At 40.4% G+C, this 24346-nt stretch overlaps 3 protein-coding genes across 5 annotated transcripts; all 3 read right to left on the bottom strand.

The window, feature by feature from the left end:
• Positions 1-788: 788 nt before the first annotated feature.
• On the bottom strand, positions 789-8494 carry rad9b (RAD9 checkpoint clamp component B). Of its 2 annotated transcripts, none has more exons than XM_035735790.2 (11): positions 8382-8494; positions 7511-7581; positions 7220-7357; positions 6930-7044; positions 6625-6724; positions 4832-4938; positions 4632-4738; positions 3628-3692; positions 3346-3468; positions 1428-1662; positions 789-1080 (listed from the first exon to the last, which is right to left on the bottom strand). In XM_035735790.2, exons 2-11 carry the CDS (start codon positions 7520-7522, stop codon positions 952-954), a joined length of 1131 nt encoding a protein of 376 aa, XP_035591683.1. In that variant the 5' UTR covers positions 7523-7581; positions 8382-8494; the 3' UTR covers positions 789-951. The 2 variants fall into 2 exon arrangements, with proteins under 2 accessions (XP_035591683.1, XP_035591682.1); XM_035735789.2 differs by lacking the exon at positions 8382-8494 and adding an exon at positions 7912-8098.
• Positions 8495-9747: 1253 nt separating this feature from the next.
• LOC118357913 (uncharacterized) lies at positions 9748-10849 on the bottom strand. Its single transcript, XM_035735222.2, has 4 exons — positions 10815-10849; positions 10285-10418; positions 10064-10190; positions 9748-9984 (listed from the first exon to the last, which is right to left on the bottom strand). The coding sequence occupies exons 1-4, from the start codon at positions 10834-10836 to the stop codon at positions 9761-9763; spliced, it is 507 nt and encodes a 168-aa protein (XP_035591115.1). The 5' UTR covers positions 10837-10849; the 3' UTR covers positions 9748-9760.
• Positions 10850-15623: 4774 nt separating this feature from the next.
• Positions 15624-24255, bottom strand: LOC118358219 (ubiquitin-conjugating enzyme E2 G1-like). Of its 2 annotated transcripts, none has more exons than XM_035735787.2 (6): positions 24011-24255; positions 19036-19138; positions 18123-18220; positions 17809-17942; positions 17581-17695; positions 15624-17442 (listed from the first exon to the last, which is right to left on the bottom strand). In XM_035735787.2, the coding sequence occupies exons 1-5, from the start codon at positions 24051-24053 to the stop codon at positions 17609-17611; spliced, it is 465 nt and encodes a 154-aa protein (XP_035591680.1). In that variant the 5' UTR covers positions 24054-24255; the 3' UTR covers positions 15624-17442; positions 17581-17608. The 2 variants fall into 2 exon arrangements, with proteins under 2 accessions (XP_035591680.1, XP_035591679.1); XM_035735786.2 differs by having other exon boundaries at positions 17809-17987; positions 24011-24225.
• Positions 24256-24346: the final 91 nt, after the last annotated feature.

Raw genomic sequence — 24346 nt, 5'->3', positions numbered from 1 at the left:
GGTAATGAAAACATGTAGGTCAAAAGCATCTAGAATCAGAACACGGATACCATTCAACCCCCCAGTGAGGTAGGCCATGCTGTTACACGTGATAGATCATCTTTATGCAGTCTTTCCCTTTGAAGGTGGAATCCTACTGTTCCCTGCCAGGCAGCATATCCCTGCTCTGACTCATCCATTCCTGTCTCAGCAGGGGCCACAGTGGAATAGATTCAAGTGTTTCCCTCGCAGCTGTCTGCTCTTATGCAACTGAGGGGACTGCCTGAAGCTACATGAAAAGGCTCCATGTGATCTGTATGTTTGGTTACACATTCCTCAAGCTTTAGCGGGTCTGTGAGATGTGTGGAGTTACTATCAGCACCCAGGTGTGGCATCCCCAGGCGCTTGGCTTGAGGAATGTTTTCATGGGCAAATCTAGGGCCTTTTCACAATTTTAGATTTCCTCACCTCTGTCCTCCCTGGCCTCCTTTTGAAAAAGGTCAAAGGTAATCGAGTAGGGGGAAAGTGGATGAAAATGCACTTGTATACATTAGACTGGTCATAAACATGTGCTTCCTCGCCAAATGAAGGCTATCGAGGAGGGGAGGACCGTCTTTCATTTACCTATTAACGAATTGACAATTCTCAACAACTTATTGGTTTCTGGGTCACAGGGAAGAGAGGACAGACGTTTACCCCAACTAATTTTATGCTTTTGATGTCTGACTTTCAGATTTACAATATATGTTTCTTGCAATAAATGCACATACCATTTGAATAACGTATTTGTTAGTAAAAACAAACAGCCATGCTTTATGAACTTTCATTTAAAGCACTCAAATTAATTGAAAAATATTATGTTCTCATTTAAATGCATTTATAATATACAATGGGGAAAAGACTATGGTCTGCTGAAAAAAAACTTGCAGGGTATGAAAACAGTTCTTGGCTTGGTCATTGTTCTGTGGTAACTTACAGTGCACCACTGGCCCTCTCCTCTCCCCCATCTTCTGTATCACTGGAACACACCAGACTGGGCAGCATAGAGGTGCAACCATCACCTTGCTCACAGGACACAGCCCCAAAGAGGAGGGAGCGAACCTAAGGAACCAAAACACGACTCATCCTTAATAGACAGCTGAGCAGACTATGAGCATGGGTGGTTCTTAGGCAAAAGGGCTTGAGATATGAGGACGGTGCAACCAGCCACACACCTTACATACGTCACAATTCACCTTCACCCTGTATCTTTCAGGTCAATCACACATCACATGGTTAAACATTATTGCAATCTAGGCACATTCCAGGTTGAACGTTAAAGCAAGGCCTTATCTGTACTTTGGAACTTACCAAAGTATGGTACCAGTCAGAGCTTGCCAAAATAACAACACAGTGGCTTGAGGGCACAAACAGAAGTCAACCAAAGTTCATATTTTGTTCTAATTTACCTTGGAGGAAGGAGGAGTTGTGATGCCACAACCTCTGTGTGTGTAACGTGGTGTTCTGAGCCTGTCAGAATCTTCTCCTGTCCTGGTGAACTCTCTCATGAGGGCTGTTCCACTGAACACTGGGCTTCCCTGGCTGGATGCTATCAGCTCGCCTGCAGAGGGAAACCCCTGGGCCTGGGGGGGACCGGCATCTGCCTCACATGGGCCCTCCGTAGGCTCCGCAACACCTCCACACCTGAGAGCATATAAGGACCATTACAGCAAGGCTGCCTTCAGGCATTTCCCTCCAGTGGTCTGCCTATAGTTGTTTTCCTATATAGCTTCATATTGAAAACAGATGCCTGTCAGTCTCAAATCAATATTAATTAACCACATTCGTGATAATCAACAAACTTAAGCAATAGCATTGCTAACAGACATCTAGATATATATATATATATTAGAAGTTATATGAGATGCGCATGCCACGTTCTATTGGGAAAAGGTTGTTTTTAGATAACCGAGCAGTGTGAGTTTGAAAGAAGTCTGCTCTCATGAGCGTGTGTGTTACATGATATGCCGCGTGAGTTACTGCAGCTGCACGTGCATCAGTGTGTGAGGGAGAGAGAGGGGAGGGGCAGAGCCAGGGAGATGGCAGGGAGAGAAAGGGAGGATCATGGAGAGAGAGTAGAGGGGAGGGGCAGAGCCAGGGAGATGGCAGGGAGAAAAAGGGAGGAACATGGAGAGAGAGAAAAAAGGGAGCTGTTGTAAGAGTGACACTGCTGTTGGATGTTGGCTGTGCTCCAAGGTTGCATGCTCGGACAACCTAACTCTGTTTCGCCTGTTCTCCTGCACATGGCAGGTCACTGCCTCTGGCTGTTTTCTTAGTGTTCCTCAGCATAAACATGCCTTCCATAAACACCACTGACTGCACCACAGACAGAACCAGAATGTGCTGATAAAGAAGTGTCCCAGCAGGAGAGAGAATGTGAAGGAGCTGGGTTTTAAATATCTTCACTTATCTTCGTCAAGGTCAACATGAGAATAATGTGTGTGTTTGCCTGGGAGGTTATGGAACAGCGGATTCAGTAACATAAGAATATAAACTTAAATTGTACAACTACAACATAAACCTGTCATACAAAAAGCTGAGTATTCCATGAAGGTATAAAAATGACATTTCCATTTTGGTCATTTGAACATAATGTATGAACGTTTCCTTGAAAAAGGAAGAAGCAGTACAATGCAGCGACGTCATAAGTGACCCAGATGTGCCACAATCCGGCTGGGACTGGTGCAAATCCCACCTCAGGCGGCTCAGAGCAGACACTAAGAGAGAGATACATAGAGGCCGGGCCGGACACACACTGAGTGACATCATCGCCATAGCAACGTAACAGGTTAGTGACTGTGGGAGATGTAGGGATTACAGTCTGTCAGGCCTCTAACCCAGCCAGCACAGCCTTTCCCCAGATAGCCAGCCTCTGTCACAGTGCTACTGCACTGTTCTGTAACACAGGGCCCAATGAGGCACCAAAAAAAGCACATGCTGGCCAACTGCCTCCGGTAAGGAGGACATCACAGGTACAGCCAACTCTAGGATTCTAGGAAAGGCTAGTTCAAATTTACTCTACTGTGACTGTCTGTTAACTTTTTTATTTGCTATTGAACTGAGAAACTGCTTGGACAAAATGTCCTGCATTTCTACACACCATGCCTCTGAACAAGGGCTTCTCTGACTATTGAAATAATTTGGGCACTTCTACATACATTATTTGATATAGCGGTAGGGTTGCTATGGTGACTACATAATAGATGATGAAGATAGAAGGGCAGCATGTGATGCTGGTGATGTGGTGTATTACACAATGTTGGACCAAATACAGAACCCCCCTATCAGTGGTGGGGTAATAACTGTTTAACGAATGGTGACGGCTACCTTAGTGCAGCAGGAGCCTGGGCCTCTGTAGCTTGGGAGGGGGTCCTGCTCTCTGGGTTGACAAGTGTAGCCAACACCACACTGGCCTCCAGCACCATGTCCTCTACACTGAAGGCCACCGGCCTGACAAACAGCAGAACACAACATCAGCATACCTAGAACCCGGGCCCTGAGATTTCTCCAACCGTGTGAGCAGACCGGGAAAAACTCCAGGCCTAATTTAGGACCTAAGTAAAAGAGGTGATAGTCACTGGGTATAATCACAAGAACCAGGATACTTACTTTCCTGCAGCGCCAAAGTGGGCAGATACTGGTAGACCATGTGATTCAGCAAATGACAGCAATCCCTAGAGAAGAGGTTAATACATTAAACACATTCATGTTTGGAGTAACTGTTTGATCATTCACCACCAATTAAAATAACAGGTCACAATACTCTGGTACTCTGCTAGACAGCAATGTACATTAGATGACAGGGCACATATTACCAATGTTGCTGTGTACACTAGCCATAACCTTTCAATTTGTTGGGGTCAATCACAGTGAAAGGGGTAATCATGGGTTCAGTTGAATTGCTTTGTCCGATGCCCAGACACCAGAGCCTCTGTGTGTGTTCGACTAGCCCCTCTAACACACTATGACAGGTAAGACTAGCAGCAATGTAGAGACTGGCTCACTGTCCAACTCAATCACAGGCTAGCATGGACACACAGCAGTCTATAGCTAGGCATAGCTTTACTGTGTAATGAGGGACTTCACAAAAGGGTACCCCCAACAACATTCCAGGACGTTAGGATCGGGTCAAAGGATGTGGGTCTGAGCACAAATTGTGACACTTTAGTTGTACTTTATAATAAATAACACAAAAAAACATAGGATGCAAAATGGCTGCCTTTTTGGGGTCCCAATGTGACATATTTTGCTATTGAATCATGCTGAAGTTCTTTTCTCCTCTGAGGACTTGGATATATTTGGAACATGGTATGAGAGTTAGGCAATCAATGCATATGTTCTACTACTTATTACTGTCTGTTCACTAAAAATGTAGTCATGTGTGGGGAAAAAACATCATATTATAACTTGATTCATTAGGGTCATGAAACAAAATCCCGCCCAGCAGGGGAACGTTCCATTGAAAATGATAGGGTACAGAGTCTCCTGGACACTTGGGTCCTGTAAATAAATTAATTAACCCATGGGTATGCAAGCGCAGACAGTGACACCCTCCCATATTCACAAGCTCATGTGACAAAAAAATAAGGTCCATCCCAAAATAACCCCCTTACCCTCAGCTCCTTCAGACAGAAGGTTATGTCTGAGTCAACTCCAACCTGGAAGTAGTCAAACTCACTGGGCTCTAAAGACATCTCAGTGTGCATGGCCTTCATTTGATCTGCAACCCGAAAAATCAGGAGTTAGGCACAATATGTTACCAACTTTTTGTGGGTTGGTTTTTTCATACAACGCAGACAGTGCAACATCTCACCCCTTTCATCTTCATAGTAGCTTTTTAGATTGACTCTCAGAGGAGACATGGACAGAGTGATCTCTTCCTGAGACACTGGGAAGTGCATCACCATGTCGCCTAGAAGTCTGGCCCAAAAATAATAATACAAATTTAATACAATTATAATAGATAGTACAAATGTAAATTACTAATGAAATAATCATCATATACTGTATACCCTTGTCATGACGTTGACCTCTTTGGGTATAGCAAGCCCCATCCCCCTCTCCCTGCCTCCCCCTTTCCTCCTTCAACTAGGTTGCTGTGGTCAGAGAGACGTCGTAAATTCCTGAGGATCTCCTCATGGACACACAGTATAGAGAGAGTAAATTTTCATAGAGGACAAAGGAAATTCTTCCACCTTACAGAACTTGAGGTACGAACACATTTCATGTTCTGGAGAAAGTATAAAAGATCGGTGAAGAATCCAGCTACGAACTGGTCCTTCTGTCACAACTTGGGGAAGCTCATGGGAGACGGTGTGGCCACATTACCATAACACTGTTTATATAATAGCCACAGATATGAGGTTTACATCTAATTGTTGTATAAGATGAATGAGTGAGTATGATACTTTTTGTATAATTGTGTAATATGATTTTGGACTGTTTAATGAAGAAAAATACAATTCCCTTTTGATTTGAACTAAATCAGAGGACCGCCCCTGAGCCCAGTTAGGGTCAGGCCTCTTGCGACAGCTCTTTTTCGGCCCTTCCGAATAAAACCCCCTCTCGGGTTTTCGATCAGCAGACCAAGCTTACCTCAATTATGAGATGGCTAAAGGTTGCAGACCATGTTTTTCTCCTTTAGGAGAGTACAAAGGTTGTAGACCATTGATTAATCTTTTAACCATACCACGTGGTTAAACTCTTAAGACTATCGATACCGACAGAATAAGAACACGTTTTTATATGAATTACTAGTCTGCAGCTAGAAATTCGGTATCATTGAACGCGAAGAACGACAACCGGCGAAACATCCATTCTATAACGAAACAAATGAATGTCACTCTGAACTATCCACATTAACCACGACAGAGAGAGAGAGGGAGAGAGACGGACAATTCTACAAAAGAAACAAACATTTCACCAGCGATCAAGACGACACACTGAGCGCAAATATATATATTGATTGCAATTGTTCCCAATGAGTGAGCGTTCATGTGCAAAGGATTAGCATTTCAATTGTTATAATTATCACTTTGTAGTGACTTCTTAGTCGACCCCCACTTCCCCTTTTGTCTAACAAGCTGCCATGCCGGTTTAACCCACTAGGGCACATTCTCCTATCATTTCATGTAACCACATTTACCTTGTTTGTTTGTTTGTTTATGCATTTCTGTGAATTAATTAGTTAGTAATAAATAAATGATTTAGGACAATTGATGTATGGATGACCCATAGTGAAGACTGGGTTTGTGCAGATAACCAACAATTTACGACATTTGGAATTAAGACTAACGTGAGGTAAAGTAAATAATTCATTAATTCGAAGACTAATTGATCAGATGAAATATCTGAAAAGTTATTTTAGGAAATTATAACTTTGTAATCTGAATATTTTTCCTTGGTGCCCCGACTTCATAGTAATTACGGTTACATGATCAATCAGTCTAATCGCGTAATAACTAAGAGAACCTTTGATAAAAACTATCAGTCTTCAGTTAATGATAGTAAAGACACGGCACCCTGTAGTAATTCTTAGTCAGTCTCTGAATCACTCTTCATCAATGTCACGAGGAGATAGATTGGGATATGTTTATGGGAGCTCACCTGGGCTGGGCCTTCAGGACATTGGGGCAGAGGTGAGAAGGAAACACTGCCTGCAGAGCTTCACTCTCCTGGAAACCCAGGTTGTGTGTTTTGGTGATACCTGTCACAATGAGTATGAGATGTTGGGACACAGCGCCATCTAGTATTGATACAATGCATTACAATCTGAGAAAGAATCCCCTTTGTTCCAAAATCATTGTTGAACACCTACTGGAATTTGCTCAACACACACCCACACACACACACGTCCTTAACATATAAAACAAGATCTTATCTGAGAGCACTCTATTGGCCTGTTCTCCTACCATGTCTGCAGTGAAACTGGAATATCACCCGGTTGTCTGGGAGATTGATGGATATTTGACAGCTATCCACATTACGCTCAATGGTAGCCAGGCACCGAAATAGCAGCAGCACTGACTAAAACCAAAAAGATGTATATTAATACACAGCTATTACACTATCAGTACTATAAAATCTCACCCATTGTAAAAGCAATGATGCTGGACTGTGCCATATGGGCCTGTGTGAGACATTTATCTATCTTGAGATGTTGGGTTCATATTCAGCAGATTCAGAACAGCTTGGCCATTACCTTCATGACCAACTTGCATTTGACAGTTCCACAGTCCTGGGCTGGTCCTGTGTCTGTGCTGTAGTGTTGGAAGAACAATGGGGAGAAGAGGAAGCAGGCGTAGGCAGAATGGGCTGAGTTCACTGACCTCATTGCCAACTACAAGAGACCAGACCAGGCAGATAATTATATGCATAATGGTTAGAACAGGACAATGTTATGTAGCTAACACTTTACATTGATAAAGCTTTGTAGACCATCATCAAATCAAACGTCATTTGTATAGTTCACTTCAAATGGACTGATGCTTACCCCTTTCATCATAGGATCCAACCATAATTCATCTCCTATGCGTGCCAGGGCATGAATAGCCTTCCCAAACACTGTCAGAAACAGAGTCAGAGATACTGTTTATGTAGATTAAATTAATCAATTATGTGTCAACATATTTAGCTATCTAAATCCTACATTTGAGCTATCTAGCTAAATCACTTTAGAGAACAATCCGCAGACTGAGGTAGGCTGTCAAAGCTAGCCAACTTTAGAGAATTAGCCACGTTTAGAGAGTAAGTTAGCTAGCTAGCTAACGTTTATACGATCCTGTTTGGCACATTTAGCTAGCTAGGTAAGTTAGCTAGATATGTACTTTAAAATGTGTTGCACATTTCTGTATCAATGCGTTACAGTTATCTATATTCCAAAAGATAACATACCTTTAACACCGTTTCTTTCAATGACACACTTCATTTTGGCAGTCAAGGTCCACAAAGTTTTTTTTTGTGGTGATCACTAATTAGAATGTCTGTCGGTGCAGCTGACGCGCAACAGCTACAAAACAGCAGCATGGAGCTGATTTACTCATGAACCATATTGTGTAATATGCTAATCTATTACCATTATGGTTAGTATGACTATAGGTGGTTATGTAAGGTATATTAAGTTAAAATTCTAAAATCCTGAATGCATACAAAACTATATTCAAGAGATGTTTTACCAATATAATGTATTGTCAAGCAGTCACACTGTAGTAAATGCACTGCAAACACATTGTTACATAATAATCTCACAAGCCTATTACAGAAAACTTCCCAGCTGTCATTTATTTATCTTCAGATGTTTCTGTATATTAGTTTTGCCCCTGCTTTTTGGGGGGGATTATATTTGAAATTTTTCAAATACTCACCACATTATCAACTGCAAATTAAGAGGTAGAGTCAGCAAAATGACATTGCACGAGCAGCTCTTGCAGATATTGTGATGAGCAAATGAGCCAGATGAAAGACTGCTCTCACACAGTCACACACAGTATCTGCGCATGTGCAAAGGTTCCCTTCATGCTCTTACAAGGTGGTAGCCACGGGACCAAAACAGTGAAGTTTAGACTCGCGATTCAACGATCTTGATGCAGAAATTGGCACACTATGCTGTTTAATTTGTGCATCTACTTCATATCGCTGACTCTACCTTTAAGTTTTAAACCATTTATTATTAAAATGACAACATTGTCAACAGACAATAAATGTAGTGTGTAATAATGGTTTATAAACTATTTAAAAACTCTATAAACAGTTTAACGGGAGACTCAAATAAATGTGTTACCAATAAGGAGAATGTGTTTTGAAATGATACAAATTATACTATACTTCAATACATTGTCAAAATAATAGAATGTATGACTGACTTCATTATAATTATTTCAAATACAATCTTCTCACTCTGCACTGTGTGTAGAAAAGGCCCATGGAGTTGGTGGAATACTCCTTTAATTCATTGCCATTTACTCAGCTGGGCCAGGGGCGCTTTAATTAGGTCAGGTGGAAATGTCCGACAGATCTCAACTCCATAAAAGGAGGAAATTGCCATCGCCTGACCTCGCTGCTTTCTCTTCCTTAACTCCATCTCATCCAGAAGTTCTGTGCGTCCATGAATCCACGTAAGTCCATGAATCCACGTAAGTCCACCGACTCTTACCTTTCATCTGAATTATCAGTGGCGATCGGGAGAGTGGGCCATTCAGTTACTGTTAATAGTTATTACCGCGGAGCGCGGCTTGGAGCGCAGCTTCAAACATATTGTGTAATGTGAATTGTCAATGATCACGGCCCTACGGATCCTCATAGGCCAATTATGCAATCGATATGGTTCATGTGTATTGAAATTAATTATATGTACACGAAGACAATTGAAAGCGTGAAATGAGAAACGTCATTGTTTGCTAACTGATTGACTTTGATCATGGGGATTATTGATTGTATAACCATTCACTGTTTGTATTCTTTCATGATTTATGATAATTAGTTATGAGCCTAAATGACTCGCGGATGATTACTATTGACTTCTTAATGAACTGGACTGTTGAATTCCTTAACTTATGTTAATAATGACTGATATGATTTGATCTTTGATTATGAATTTGATTGTATACATGTTATTTGTTTCCTTTGTGATGCAGCACAGACTACTCAGTAAATATACCACTTTATGGTTAAAGGAATTCCTGCCTCAGTCTCATACATTCCTCTGTCACCTGACACGTGACCACCTGTTCACCTTCACTGTCAGTCATCCTACCTGTCCAGCAACCCACACAGATTCCACTAATCTTTCACTGTGACTGTTGGTAATCTTTGGGAGGATAACTTTAGAGTGCACTGTGGTGCCCTTCTTCTGTCCATATGGCTTGATCCTAGATCCAGAATCTCTCTCATTGTCCATCTTTAACGTGAGCCGATCTTTAAGTAGTGGACCTCCAGTAGTATGTTTGGTTCCATCCAAAGAGCTATGACCTTGAGGGAAAACATTCAATCTAAGATGGGCAATAGGTGGTGTATATTCCATTCTAAGGTAAATACAATTACAACCCACCTGATTTAATACACAGGTGCAGCACATTGAGATAGCGTTGCTTCATCAGTCGCCTCATGTGCTCTGTGCTGTAGACATTTGCAATACTGTAGAGATATCGTTTCTGTCCAGTTGTGAGGGTTGGATGCTGGAACATGATAACAATATTTTGTAGAACACTACATTTGCATTCAGCAATATATTATTTATGTTATATGGCAAATAACTTGCTGACATGTTACCTGTAGAAATGGTGCAGTCATCATGGACTTGGGGACGTGTATGGTTTTCACCTGCTGGTGGTCAGGAACCTTGAAATGTGCTGTCCTGTGCATCTCCACCCTAGTGTTTTGTCCCTTATACACATGCTCAGAGTCTGTCATATAGATAGGTGTATTAATGAGGCCTCTATCTGCATGAATCACACAATTGTTGATTGAGTAAAATGTTAATGCATATTAGATCAATCACCAGTAATGTTTAATAGATTGATGTACCAAATTAACATTACACTAACATTTGGATAACTCTCCAAAATACATTTTCCAAAATACCATTTGGAAAGATATGAAATCCTATACCCGACTGGCTTGTGTGGTGTCTATTACATGCCACACGCAGGCTATTACATTTCATTTCTCTATCAACAGAGCAGCGTTTCGCCTTGAATTTGTGACTCACAAAATAGCCTATAGTTTCAAATTAACAATGTAAACATGCAAACATACAATGCACAAGTTAACAACCAGTAGGCTATACATACAGTACATACCTGTATATCTATGATGGTACATGTTATTTGACTCCGCAGATCTACAAACATGAAATAATAGAAACTTGAAATGAAATGTTTGCATTGAACGCAAGTCATCATTAAAAACATGTGTCTATAAATATAATGCACTCATTTATCATTAACATTCATTACAGAAGCATACAACTAGTTCATTTTGCAAGCCTACCTTGTTGCTAAAACGCAGCTTCCACCGCGTTTTATCAAGCGATCTCCTTTTCTTATTTCCTCGACAAACGTAACCTGTTTTCTCATGATTTTGTTACTTTGTAACAAATCGATGAGGTCAATTTAATTTTGGTGGTTACAAGTATCAATCTTACATTGCCATGGTCGTGTGACGAGGAGAGGATGTCAGTCCATGGGGCAGATCCAGAGCAGACTACTGACAAGCGGTTATACAGAGCATTCTCAAAGTATTCAGACCCCGTGACTTTTTACACATTTTGTTATGTTACAGCCTTATTATATAATGGTTTAAATGACAAAGCGAAAACAAGTTCTCAGAAATGTTTTGCAAATGTATTTTTTTTAAAACAGAAATACCTTATTCACATAAGTATTCAGACCCGAGACTCAAAATTTAGCTCAGGTGCATCTTGTTTCCATTTATCATCCTTCAAATCAAATCAAACTTTATTTGTCACATGCGCCGAATACAACAAGTGTAGACTTTACCGTGACATGGTTACTTACAAGCCCTTAACCAACAGTGCAGTTCAAGAAAAGTTAAGAAAATATTTACCAAATAAACTAAAGTATAATAAAAAGTAACACAATAACATAACAATAACAAGGCTATATATAGGGGTACCGTGGGGGTACAGGTTAGAGGTAATTTGTACATGTAGGTAGGGGTGAAGTGATAATAAACAGTGAGTAGCAGCTGTGTACAAAACAAATGGGGGTTGGGGGGGCAATGTAATAGTCTGGTGGCCATTTGATTAATTGCTCAGCAGTCTTATGGCTTGGGGGTAGAAGGTTAAGGAGCCTTTTGGTCCTAGACTTGGTGCTCCTGTACTGCTTGCTGTGCGGTAGCAGAAAACAGTCTGACTTGGGTGACTGGCGTCTTTGACAATTTTATGGGCACCGCCTATTATATAGCTCCTGGATGACAGGAAGCTCGGCCCTAGTGATGTACTGGGCCGTATGCACTACCCTCTGCAGCGCCTTACGGTCAGATGCCGAGTAGTTGTCATACCAGGCGGTGATGCAACTGGTCAGGATGCTCTCGATAGTGCAGCTGTAGAACCTTTTGAGGATCTGGGGACCCATGCCAAATCTCTTCAGTCTCCTGAAGGGGGAAAGGTTTTGTCGCGCCCTCTTCACGACTGTCTTGGTGTGTTTGGACCATGATAGATCGTTGGTAATGTGGACACCAAGGAACTTGAAACTCTGAACCCGCTCCACTACAGCCCTATTGATGTTAATGGGGGACTGTTCGGCCTGCCTTTTCCTGTAATCCACAATCAGTTCCTTTGTCTTGCTCGCATTGAAGGAGAGGTTGTTGTCCTAGCACCACACTGCCATTTCTCTGACCTCCTCCCTATAGGCTGTCTCATCATTGTCGGTAATCAAGCCTACCACTGTTGTGTGGTCAGCAAACTTAATGATGGTGTTGGAGTCGTGTTTGGCCATGCAGTCATGGGTGAACAGGGAGTACAGGAGGGGACTAAGTACACACCCCTGAGTGGCCCCAGTGTTGAGGATCAGCGTGGCAGACGTGTTGTTCCCTACCCTTAACACCTAGTGGCGGCTCGTCAGGAAGTCCAGGGTTGAGTTCCAGAGGGAGATGTTTCTTCAACTTGATTGGAGTCCACCTGTGGTAAATTCAATTGATTGGACATTATTTGGAAAGGCACACACCTGTCTATATAAGGTCCCACAATTGAAAGTCAGAGAAAAAAACAAGCCATGAGGTCGAAGGAGATGTCCGTAGAGCTCCAAGACGGGATTGTGTCGCGGCAGATCTGGGGAAGGGTACAAAAACAATTCTGCAGCATTGAAGGTCCCCAAGAACACAGTGGCCTCCATCATTCTTAAATGGAAGAAGTTTGGAACCACCAAGACTCTTCATAGAGCTGGCCGCCCGGCCAAACTGAGCAATCGGGGGGGAAGGGCCTTGGTCAGGGAGGTGACCAAGAACCCGATAGTCACTCTGACAGAGCTTCAGAGTTCCTCTGTGGAGATGGGAGAACCATCCAGAAGGACAGCCATCTCTGCAGCACTCCACCAGGCCTTTATGTTAGTGGCCAGACGGAAGCCACTCCACAGTAAAAGGCACATGACAGCCTGCTTGGAGTTGCCAAAAGGCACCTAAAGGACTTCAGACCATAAGAAACAAGATTCTCTGGTCTGATGAAACCAAGATTGGCCTGAATGCCAAGTGTCAGATCTGGAGCCAGTGGCGGATTTAGGCATAGGCGACATCATGGGTATGCGCCCAGGACGGCATCTTGCCGGGGGCGGCATGGGGCGCCGCACAATTTAAATAAATAAAAATTCGGAATGGTGAAATTTGCGCGATCGGTTTTCTATCACTCATTTGCACGTCACGTCAATGATATCATGTCACCGTGTGGGACTGTGGATCAATTAACCTTGTCGGAGTGGGCGCCCTGATTCTAGTTTGTGAGCTAAGCAGGCTACTGCCTGGGAATGTCTCCCACTCAGCAGTATGAGATGGCGCGGGTGCGGGGTAGATTGATCTTTGGTCTCCCCACTGGAAGTCCGATCAAACATCTCTGGAAAGACCTGAAAATAGCTGTGCAGCGACACTCTCCATCCAACATGACAAAGCTTGACAGGATCTGGGAGATAGTCCCCAAATACAGGTGTGCCCAGCTTGTAGCGTCATACCCAAGAAGACTAGAGGCTGTAATCACTGCCAAAGGGACTTCAGAAAGTACAGAGTAAATGGTCTGAATACTTATGTAAATGTGATATTTTTTTGTAAAACATTTACAAAAAATTCAAAAAAACTGTTTTTGCTTTTACGTTATGGTTTATTGTGTGTAGATGGATGAGGGGGGAAAATTATTTGATCAATTTCATAAGGCTGTAATGTAACAAAATGTAGAAAAAGTCAAGGTGTCTGAATATTTTCAGAATGCACTGCATTGATAAAGTATTTAGAACCCTTGACTTTTTCCACAGTTTACTACATTACAGCCTTATTATAAAATTGACAATAGTTTTTTTCCCTCATCAATCTACACACAATACCACAGATTTATTTGCATTTTTTTTTTAAAGGAACACACTGAAATATTACATTTACACAAGTGCCAGGTTTCCTCCAGGCGTGACGCTTGGCATTCAGGCCAAAGTGTTCAATCTTGTTTTCATCAGACCAGAGAATCTTGTTTCTTATGGTCAGAGTCTTTAGGTGCCTTTTGGCAGTCTTCAAGTGGCTGTCATCAGTGGTGGAAAAAGTACCCAATTGTCATACTTGAGTAAAAGTATAGATACCTTAGTAGAAAATGACTCAAGTAAAAGAAAAAGTCACCTAATAAAATACTACTTGAGTAAAGTCTAAAGGTATTTGGTTTGAAATATACTTATGTATCAAAAGTACATTTAATTGCTAAATTATACTTAAGTATCAAAAGTAAAAGTGTAATTTCAAATTCAAATTATATTAAGCAAAGCAGACGGACCCATTTTCTTGTTTTTAAAATGTAGTTAGCCAGGGGCACACCAACACTCAGACATTACTTACAAAAGATGCATTTGTGTTTAGTGAGTCCACCAGAACATAGGCAGTCGGGATGACCACGTGTTCTCTTGATAAGTGCATGTATTTCACAATTTTCAGGGAAAATGTATGGAGTAAAAAGTATAATATTTTCTTTAGGAATGCATTGAAGTAAAAGTTGAGAAATATAAATAGTTAAAGTACAAATACCCCAAAAATTACTTTTGTACGCAAGTATTTTTATTTAAGTACTTTACACCATTGGCTGTCATGTGTCTTTTACTGAGGAGTGGCTTCCATCTGGCCACTCTACCATAAAAGGCCTGATTGTTGGAATGCTGCAGAGTTGGTTGATCTTCTGGAAGGTTCTCACATCTCCACAGAGGAACTCCAGAGCCCTCTCAGAGTGACCATCAGGTTCTTGGTCACCTCCCTGACCAAGGCCCTTCTCCCCCGATTGCTCAGTTTGGCCGGGTGGCCAGCTCTAGGAAGTCTTGGTGGTTATAAACTTCTTCCATTTCAGAATGATGGAGGCCACGGTTCTTGGACTTTCAATGCTGCAGAAATGTTTTGGTACCCTTCCCCAGATCTGTGCCACAACACAATCCTGTCTCGGAGCTCTACGGACAATTCCTTTGACCTCATGGGTTAGTTTTTGCTCTGACATCAACTGTCAACTGTAGGACCTTATGTTTGCCTTTCCAAATCATGTCCAATCAATTTATCACAGATGGACGCAAATCAAGTTGTAGAAATATCTCAAAGACGACCAATGGAAACAGGATGCACCTGATCTACATTGAGTCTCATAGCAAAGGGTCTGAATACTTATGTAAATAAGGTATTTGTTTATTTTATACATTTGCAAAGATTTCTAAAAACCTGTTTTCGCTTTGTCATTATGGGCAGATTGTGTAGATTGAGGGAGAAAAAAATAGAATACATTTTAGAATAAGGCTATAACGTACCAAATGTGGAAAAAGTCAAGGGGTCTGAATACTTTCCGAATGCACCTTAAGTAAATTGACACATTTCTTCTCTTCCCAGCCGATTAGACCAACACTAGATAAATAAAACAAATACAAAAAGTATGACAGTTAACACATTTTATTGAGCTCATGTCAAATACACATGGCATAAACATAGTGGTAAACACAACAAACATGGGGAATAGGGTGAGATAACAGGATTACCTGGGAAAAACACTATTGAAATGATCAGAGTGTATTGCTTCATGATGTTTAAATGCACAAAGTCTCTTATGCAAATACAGTGAACACCGGTCTGAGGTGAAATCTAAAGAGTACAAAGCCTACACAATACCATCAATTGTAAACCATATGTCTCATCGAAATGTATGAATAATACCTGCATTTGTATGCAATCCCAGCATAGCTAATTTGTTGGCAAATTAACCTGCAAACATGACTGCATGTGTCATTAGTAGTTTGTCATTTGATAGTCTTAAAGTATCGGTCATGACTATGACATTGTTGATGATGATTTATTTGGTGTCGGCTTTAGGGTGGCTCTAATGAACACGACGAACAAAGCAAAGTTGGCTTATTAAGCCTGTGGCAAAGCACCCCACCACAATTCAAACATTGATTGTTATGCATAATATTAAATAAACATGCATCAGAACGCTGTCCATTTTTTCTTTCTTTCAGAATAACACTTGATACCAGATGACTTTGAAGTTTTCCATTCCTTCTCACATGTCAACAATCCAACAGCAAAATCCCATGTAACAGACAAAACAAACCTAGATACCTTATGCATTTGAAACACATTTCTAACTAATGGTGTAATCACATGCCTCCCAGTAATTTACCACCTGGTTTCACCAAGAGTAAATAGATGGTGGTTAATATCATGAGACTTCTGTCATTCCTTAAAGAAACATGTTGTCCACAATAGGCTGCGCCAATAACAGAACATTAGATGGCCTTAGTTTGAGACTTTTACACTCATAATCTGAATGCACAAATCAGAATATAAATCTAGGGGTAGACGTGAATTCTACAAGATCTGATTAAAAACATAACGGTACACATGCACCAAGAAGCCAAACGTGCCACCCATCCCCCAGAAACAACCTCAGAGGGACAAGTCATGTCAATCACATTTACAGCTCCCATGTAACACTAGACTAAGAACAAATCAAACTATAAAACCTAAAAAATGTTATCATTTTAAGTTGAGGTAAATTCAGATGCCAGAAAACCGGTATATCCACTGAATAATCACAGCTTAATTCTTAACAACATAGAACTTTTTGGTTGTTTTTGAAAAAGTTTCATTAAAGCAGAGTGACCTCAGAGTTGACTAACATGATTGGTAACAGACATTGTGATTATCTGGGTAGAGGACCCAGTCAACAAGCACACTGATCAAACCCTCCAGGGAGAAGACAACTGCCAAGAGGGAGTAGAACTAACATAAGGCAGCAGTGATCAATTGACAGGTGTTGAATGACAAACATGCCTGACAAGGTTTTGCAGGCAGGCCCGCATTCTGTAGAGGTGACTGAAGATGGGAAACTTGGTGAGAACCTAAGAAGAACTGGCTTTCATTTGATTTAAATTCTTCAAGCACAACAAACAAATTGCATAAGAAACCTGGTATAAAGTAGAAACTGTTCAGCAGCAGATAAAAAAAAAATAAAAAAAAGCTAGTTAATTTACAGTAGTGACATATCTTACATTATATCTTTCCAAATAAATTAAATGAAATCTATAATTCCAGGCAGGAAATGGAGGGAAATATTTGCTGGTAGGTTCTCACATTCATTCTTCGTTTGAAAAAAAAGAAAAGTGGCTGACCGACCAAATCCCTTGATTGGCAAAAGAAGGGGTGCAAAAGCCTAGTCTGGACTGACTATTTTCCTTCTGAAGCCATTTCCTTTAGCTAGATGGAAGAGGGGAAAAACATTGAAATGTTTTCTACCACAGTCAAGTATGAAACAGAACAGTCAAAACTGAACATTACAAAAATAATGATTGCATTCCGTTAAAGAACAACAAGAATGAGTAGTTGCTTACTCACTCTGGAACTTTGCCATTGAGTCTGGGTTCTAGTCAAATGCCATCTCCTGGCTTTTCCGTACACAGCGAGCCACCTTCCTCTTGAATTCACCATTAGGATCCTCCCTCCACTCTTTCTGTGGGACAGGCACAAACTCAATAGCACAATTGTCATTGTCACTTTGACACAGGTTCTGGACGTACTTGGTTATTGTAACACAGTTTAAATACATGTATTATTACAACTCACCGCAGCATCCACATTAGCAGGCGAATCACTGTTAGGGTCGGCCAGCATGGAGATCACACTAATCATAATCGTCTCTACAGTGTGGATTGGAAGCCAACGTTCCTCTGGTTTCTCATAGCCAAACTTGTCCTCTCCTGGCTCATGCAGTATTGAGATACATACATCACCATTCTTTGCCACTAAGAGAGATGAAGTGATTATATACACTAGTAAACAGCAAACTTGGTAGGGGACACGAATCCCACTCCAATGATTCTAAAACGGTTACAGCTCTGGGTTTAGTAAGGCTCATAACGTGTGACCAGTGTGTTTACCATTAGGATGCCAGATTTCAGTGATGAACTTCATCTTGGGAGGCCGTAGTGGATAATCATAGGGAAAGGTCAGGTACGCTTTGAAAAACCCTCCTTCACTGTAAGGGAGAGAACAGAGAAAGCAAAGCATTTCACATTGGGGTCAGTTAGCAGATACTCTTATCCACAGCGACTTACAATTAGTGCATTCATCTTAAGATAGCTGGGTGAGACAACCACATATCACAGTAAGTACCTTTTCCCTCAGTAAAGTAGTTATCAGCAAAGTCAGTGCTAGTAGGACTATATACACAGTGTACAAAACATTAAACAACTTCCTAATATTGAGTTGCACCCCATTTTGCCCTGAGAACAGCCTCAATTCGTCAGGGCATGAACTACAAGGTGTCAAAAGTGTTCTACAGGAATGCTGGTCCATGTTGACTCCAATGCTTCCCACAGTTGTGTGAAGTTGGCAGGATGTCCTTTGGGTGATGGACTATTCTTGATACACACTGGAAACTGTTGAGCTTGAAAATCCCCAGCTGCGTTGCAGTTCTTGACACTCAAATCGGTGTTCCTAGAATCTACTACCATGCCCCGTTCAAAGGCACTGTCATCTTTTGTCTTGCACATTCATCCTCTGAATGGCACACATACACAATCCATGTCTCAATTGTTTCAATTCTTTAACCCGTCTCCTCCCGCCAAGGTTCTTTGCACTCTGGGAGGGGGACAATGTAGAGTAGTCAACCGTGATGGAGAGGTCTTGGAGTGGGCAGGCCTTCCCCGGGAAGAAGAGCAGCTCCGTCAAGGACAAAGCAGTCATCATCCCCATTTACCCATCTGAGAGTACATTCAAAGTATGTACTCTTCTTTAGGAATATCAACCTATGTTCTACAGACACATTCTCAAATAAATGTCCTAACTTACAAGAGGGTGTCTTGTGGCCCTATGATGACCACCTCCCATTTGTATATATCCTCATCATCTATTAGGCCAGCTGAAAAGCCCTCCACTGGGTTCTTGTTGAGCTCTGAAATAGAGAGACACAAGGTAACAAAATGCAACAACTAACAAAAAAAAGACAAAAGGAACAGTGAAACGATGTTTAGACAGGGGTAGAAAAAGAGTGACAGGTACCTATTGTCAGTGTGGCCAACTGAAAAGGTGGCCTGTATGTACCCATCCCCTCCCCTCGGGTGCACAAAATTGAACTTCCATTGGCTGAAAGAATGTTCATGTGTCTGACAACTTCCAAGATATATAAACTTATAGCTATTTACTCAAATACAGAAGGGGATGGGTTAGTTAATAATTTGCCTTCAGAAACTATTCAAACTCCTTGACTTTTTCCACATTTTGTTGTGTTACAGACAATATTTAAAATGTATTAAACTGAGATTCTGTGTCATTGGCCTACACACAACCCACAATGTCAAAGTGGAATTATGTTCAGACATTTTTACAAATTAATAAAAAATGAAAAGCTGAAATGTCTTGAGTCGATCAGTATTCAAACTATTTGTTATGGCAACCCTAAATAATGTGTTCAACAAGTCAAGTAAGTTGCATGGACACACTGTGTGCAATACTAGTGTTTAAACAGACATAGCATTTCCACCAATTAGATAAGCAGCTTCAACGTTGAGTCACTCAAAGTGGAATATTTTACATATACTGTACCCATCACTTTGTAGCACAGATAGTTGGATGAAATACAAACAAACCTTGCTTACACTTCAAAGCGAGGGCACATATTTCAGCCTTGTGGGAAAAAACGGACAAGTTTTAATTCCACCATGGACAACACACTGCCATCAGACACCAGTCCAGGTCCACTCACCAGCATTATTTCCTTTCAAAAATTGAACAGGGCGAGGGAACACAAAGCACACAGTAACATTCAGTAACAATATTCTTATTTGTCTTTTAAATATAAGGCAGATGCTCCCTGACAACACAAGGAACTTTGATCCTATCAGAAGGGCAGGGGAGACTAGCCCATGCATTTAGTCAAATTAACTTTTTCGGGGTCGGGGGCAGTATTCGGAAGTTTGGATGAATGAGGTTCCCAAAGTAAACTGCATGTTACTCAGGTCCAGAAGCTAGGATATGCATGTATTTGATAGAAAACACTAAGGTTTCTAAAACTTAAAATAATGTGAGTATAACAGAACTGATATGGCAGGCGAAAACCCGAGGAGAATCCATCAGGAATTTTATTTTTTAGAGCTCACCACTGATTTTTATGGCTCTCTATGGGAATATAAAAAGGAATACATCCCAGATTGCAGTTCCTAGGGCTTCCAGTAGATGTCAGTCTTTAGAAAGAGTTTGTTTTTTGAAAAACTAGCTAGAATTTGTAGTTTTTTTTACGTGGCTCCCATTTTGGCTGTAGTGTTTTTACGTGAGCGTGGATGAAAGTGCGCACTTCATTATCTATCTCCGGTAATGAACATACTATTCTCCGTCTTACATTGTATCATTTATTTACATATTAGGGTACCTGAGGATTGATTAGAAATTGTTTGACTTGTTTGGATGAGGTTTATTGGTAACGTACATGATTCATTTGTATGCATTTTGAACGAGGGAAACCGGTGGATTACTGAGTCAAGCACGCCAACTAAACTGACTTTTTTGGGATATGAAGGACTTTATCAAACAACAACCATTTGTTATGTAACTGGGACCCTTGTGATTGCAACCTGATGAAGATCTTCAAAAGGTAAGTGATTTATTTATCGCTATTTCTGACTTTCGTGACACCTCTGCTTGGTTGGAAAATGTATGTAATGCTTGTGTGTGCTGGGCAGTGTCCTCAGATAATCGCATGGTGTGCGTTCACCGTAAAGCCTTTTTAAAATCTGACAAAGCGGCTGGATTAACAAGAAGTTAAGCTTTTAAGTGATGTATGACACTTGTATTTTCATGAATGTTTAATATTATGATTTTTGTCATTTGAATTACGCGCTCTGAAATTTTACCGGATGTTGGACGGTAGCGTCCGGTAGCGAATATCCCTTTGAGCATGTTATTAATTACACTTTGGGTGGTGTATGAATACACCCAGTCACTACAAAGATACAGGTGTCCTTCCGAACTCAGTTGCCGGAGAGGAAGAAAACCGCTCAGGGATTTCACCATGAGGCCAATGGTGACTTTAAAACTATAGCTGTGACGGGAGAACTGAGGATGGATCAACAACATTGTCGTTACTCCACAATTCTAACTTTAATGACAGAGTGAAACAGAGGAAGCCTGTACAGAATAAAAATATTCCAAAACATGCATCCTGTTTGCAATAAGATACTAAAGTAAAACTGCAACAAAAAAAAGGCATAGAAATTAACTTTATGTCTTGAATACAAAGAGTAATGTTTGGGGCAAATCCAACACAACATATCACTGAAAATCTTCACATTTTCAAGCATGGTGGTGGCTGCATCATGTTACTGGTATGCCTGTCATCAGCAAGGAATAGGGAGTTTTTTGTGTTTTTTACAACAAAAAAACCTGGTTCAGTCAGCTTTTCAACAGACACTGAGACAAATTCAGCAGGATAATAACCTAAAACAAAGGCCAAATACACATGAGTTGTTTACCAAAACAACATTGAATGTTCCTGAGTGGCCTGGTTACAGTTGACTTAAGCCGGCTTGAAAATCTATGGCAAGACATGACAATGGCTGCCTAGCAATGATCAACAACCAAATTGAAAGAATTTGAAGTATTTTTAAAAGAATAATGTGCAAATGTTGAACAATCCAAGTGTGCAAGCTCTTCGAGACTTACCCAGAGAGACTCTGCTGTAATCGCTGCGAAAGGTTATCCTAACATTTATTGACTCAGGGGTGAATACTTATGTAAATTGGATATTTATATATTTCATTTTTAATACATTTGCAGAAATGTCTAAAAACATGTTTTCATTATTGGGGTATTGTGTGTAGATGGGTGAAATAAAAAAAAACAATTGAATCCATTTTGAATTCAGTCTATAAAAACAAAATGTGGAAAAATTCAAGGGTTAAGAATACTTTCTGAAGGCCCTGTATAGCAGAATTAACACCAGTATTGTTAAAGCCATTTTAATTTAATTACTTTTTGACAGCATCCCTTTTGATTTAAACAAAGATTTCCATAGATGTTTGCCTATGGAAGAAGTGGACAAAGTTACTTTTTGTACCTGAATGCAAGAATATTCAGGAGATAAAGGTGCTCAAAGTTGACTCCTTTTACATACCTCACCATACCATAAGACATCCATGTCTTCATCACTGGAAAATATAAATGGTTGAGTTTTATATAATTTAAAAAGCTTACAAAGAGTGTTGTCAAACTAAAACTAAGTTCAATCAAAATTGCCATTTTTAAACCTTTGTCAATGATCTTAAAACAACTAAACTCTGATTATTTTCATATTTGCATGTTGTAGCTTAGAACCCATTTCAGATAATCTAAGGTGTTTGTGTTGTGCCTACTAACAGTTGAGAAACAAAATGCTCTTGAATACAGAGTGGGTGTCACTTCACCAATAGAAATCATAAAATTGACCTATTCCTACAGACCACTGCAATTTAGCTGGTACACCATCGAACTTGAATCAAATGTTTTACTTGAATTACTAGCCCAAAGATGACCACCTCTCCACGTCGAATGTCAACTTAAATTGTCATTTCTATTATCAATGTTTCTATGATTTCAAAAGGTTTCCTAAAGATTGACAGTATAATTTAAAACAACAGTGGCCATTCAAGTCAACATTTGCTGATGTGTGGAGCTCCAGCGATCTTTGTGGTACAATTTTAAAGTCGACATTTCATTGTTATTCAACTTTTAGTACATTTATCAGCCAAAACATGACATTCACCATGTATTAAAGAACATGTTGTGTCTCAACCGATTGTGGTCACAACAGAAAAAACATATGTCAAATAGGGTCTAAACTACAACATACGCACATTTGAAAAAAAATCGATGTTTACGCGTTTAGATAATTGACGTTAAGGTTAAAAAAATATAATACCAAAAATTCTGAAATTATAAAACTGTTTGACAACTTTGTTTGTAAGCTTATAAATGAAATCAACCTCAACCTTTTATATTTTGCAGTGATGATGGTGGGGTACCCAAAATGGGTCAACTTTGGTTACCTTAACATCTTGTGAACGTTTTGGCATTCAGTGCCAAATAGTAACCTTCTGAGCACTTATACAATGAGCAAATGTGTATGGTAGGTTTCGTTAAAATCAAAAGGGTGTTGTCAAAAAGTGATTGAATTTAAATAGATTTACCCGTATACGCTAGCTGTCAACCCCTAATGGAGTTAGCTACAGTGACTGTATGCCATTACCAGAACGAGTGAACAGGATAACAATGATGTGATGTTCCCACCATTCATTGTCAGATGGGCCTGGGGACGATTATTCCTTTGTTCCTTGGCTATCTTGTCAGCTAGCTAATAACAAGCCAGATCATGTTTACAGCCCACTAGGGTGGTGTTTCACTGCAGACAGAGGTTGGTGTAAGATTAGGTTAGGGCTAAATTAGATTTATTTCCTCTATAGCTCGAATCAGTAACAAAATGTTGACTTCCTAGCTAGCCAACTAACGTAACGCTGGTGACGTTCTCGTTGACAGTCAATGTGTTAAACTAGCTAACTCGCTGGTTTAGACTACGTCAATGCATAGTTTGGGTTAGTCGTGCAGTTGAAATCCGTCATGTTAACATGATAATTAAGCGGAAAATATATAACTAGACTGTGTTTACAGCCAAGATCATTGCACTAATGTAAACAAACAATCGTGGCTGCCCTCGTTGAACGCGGCGGATGGTTAGCTAGGCTAAATAACTACGTAGCTTGGGGGTCTCTTTCTTTCTTTCTTTAAACCTTTGTCTTACCTGCCAATTGCTTTCGAAGAAGTAATGCTGATTGTTCAGTCATTGTATGTGGGCTTCAACCAAAAAAATTGTGTTGCCAAACACTGAGAAATAATAAAATCAAATTGGCAACTAGATAGGCTACCTCCGTGTTATGACAGGATAGTGGTAAGATTTGTTCCAACAGCGCTTGGGCAGAAACTATAGCTGGCTAGACTTTTCTCCTGATCATGAAAACTTTGAGTGGGTATTAAAAAGCATTTAAAACGATGTACAATTTAAATAATTTACACCAAGGAGAAGAGAAAAATATGTATGACACATGTATCAAGGATAGGATGTTTTTTTATAAAAGCA

Source organism: Oncorhynchus keta, chromosome 25 (genome assembly GCF_023373465.1).
Source record: "Oncorhynchus keta strain PuntledgeMale-10-30-2019 chromosome 25, Oket_V2, whole genome shotgun sequence".
NCBI lineage: Eukaryota > Metazoa > Chordata > Actinopteri > Salmoniformes > Salmonidae > Oncorhynchus > Oncorhynchus keta.
Note: the sequence above shows the minus strand (reverse complement) of the source record. Positions and strands in the feature narration are given on the sequence as shown.

What these genes read in the sequence shown, in the direction of transcription:
- rad9b (XM_035735789.2), bottom strand. Translation starts at nt 7,945, where the DNA reads ATGAAGTGTGTCATTGAAAGAAACGGTGTTAAAG. An exon ending in CACTTTGGCGCTGCAGGAAA is followed by an intron (nt 3,469 to 3,627) that starts GTAAGTATCCTG and finishes GCTGTTTGTCAG; the next exon opens with GCCGGTGGCCTTCAGTGTAG. An exon ending in CAACTCCTCCTTCCTCCAAG is followed by an intron (nt 1,081 to 1,427) that starts GTAAATTAGAAC and finishes TTGGTTCCTTAG; the next exon opens with GTTCGCTCCCTCCTCTTTGG.
- LOC118357913 (XM_035735222.2), bottom strand. Translation starts at nt 10,836, where the DNA reads ATGTACCATCATAGATATACAG. An exon ending in TGACTGCACCATTTCTACAG is followed by an intron (nt 10,191 to 10,284) that starts GTAACATGTCAG and finishes ATCATGTTCCAG; the next exon opens with CATCCAACCCTCACAACTGG. An exon ending in GCACCTGTGTATTAAATCAG is followed by an intron (nt 9,985 to 10,063) that starts GTGGGTTGTAAT and finishes TTTTCCCTCAAG; the next exon opens with GTCATAGCTCTTTGGATGGA.
- LOC118358219 (XM_035735786.2), bottom strand. Translation starts at nt 24,053, where the DNA reads ATGACTGAACAATCAGCATTACTTCTTCGAAAGCAATTGGCAG. An exon ending in TCTTCGAAAGCAATTGGCAG is followed by an intron (nt 19,139 to 24,010) that starts GTAAGACAAAGG and finishes TCTCTATTTCAG; the next exon opens with AGCTCAACAAGAACCCAGTG. An exon ending in CTGCTAATGTGGATGCTGCG is followed by an intron (nt 17,696 to 17,808) that starts GTGAGTTGTAAT and finishes CCTGTCCCACAG; the next exon opens with AAAGAGTGGAGGGAGGATCC.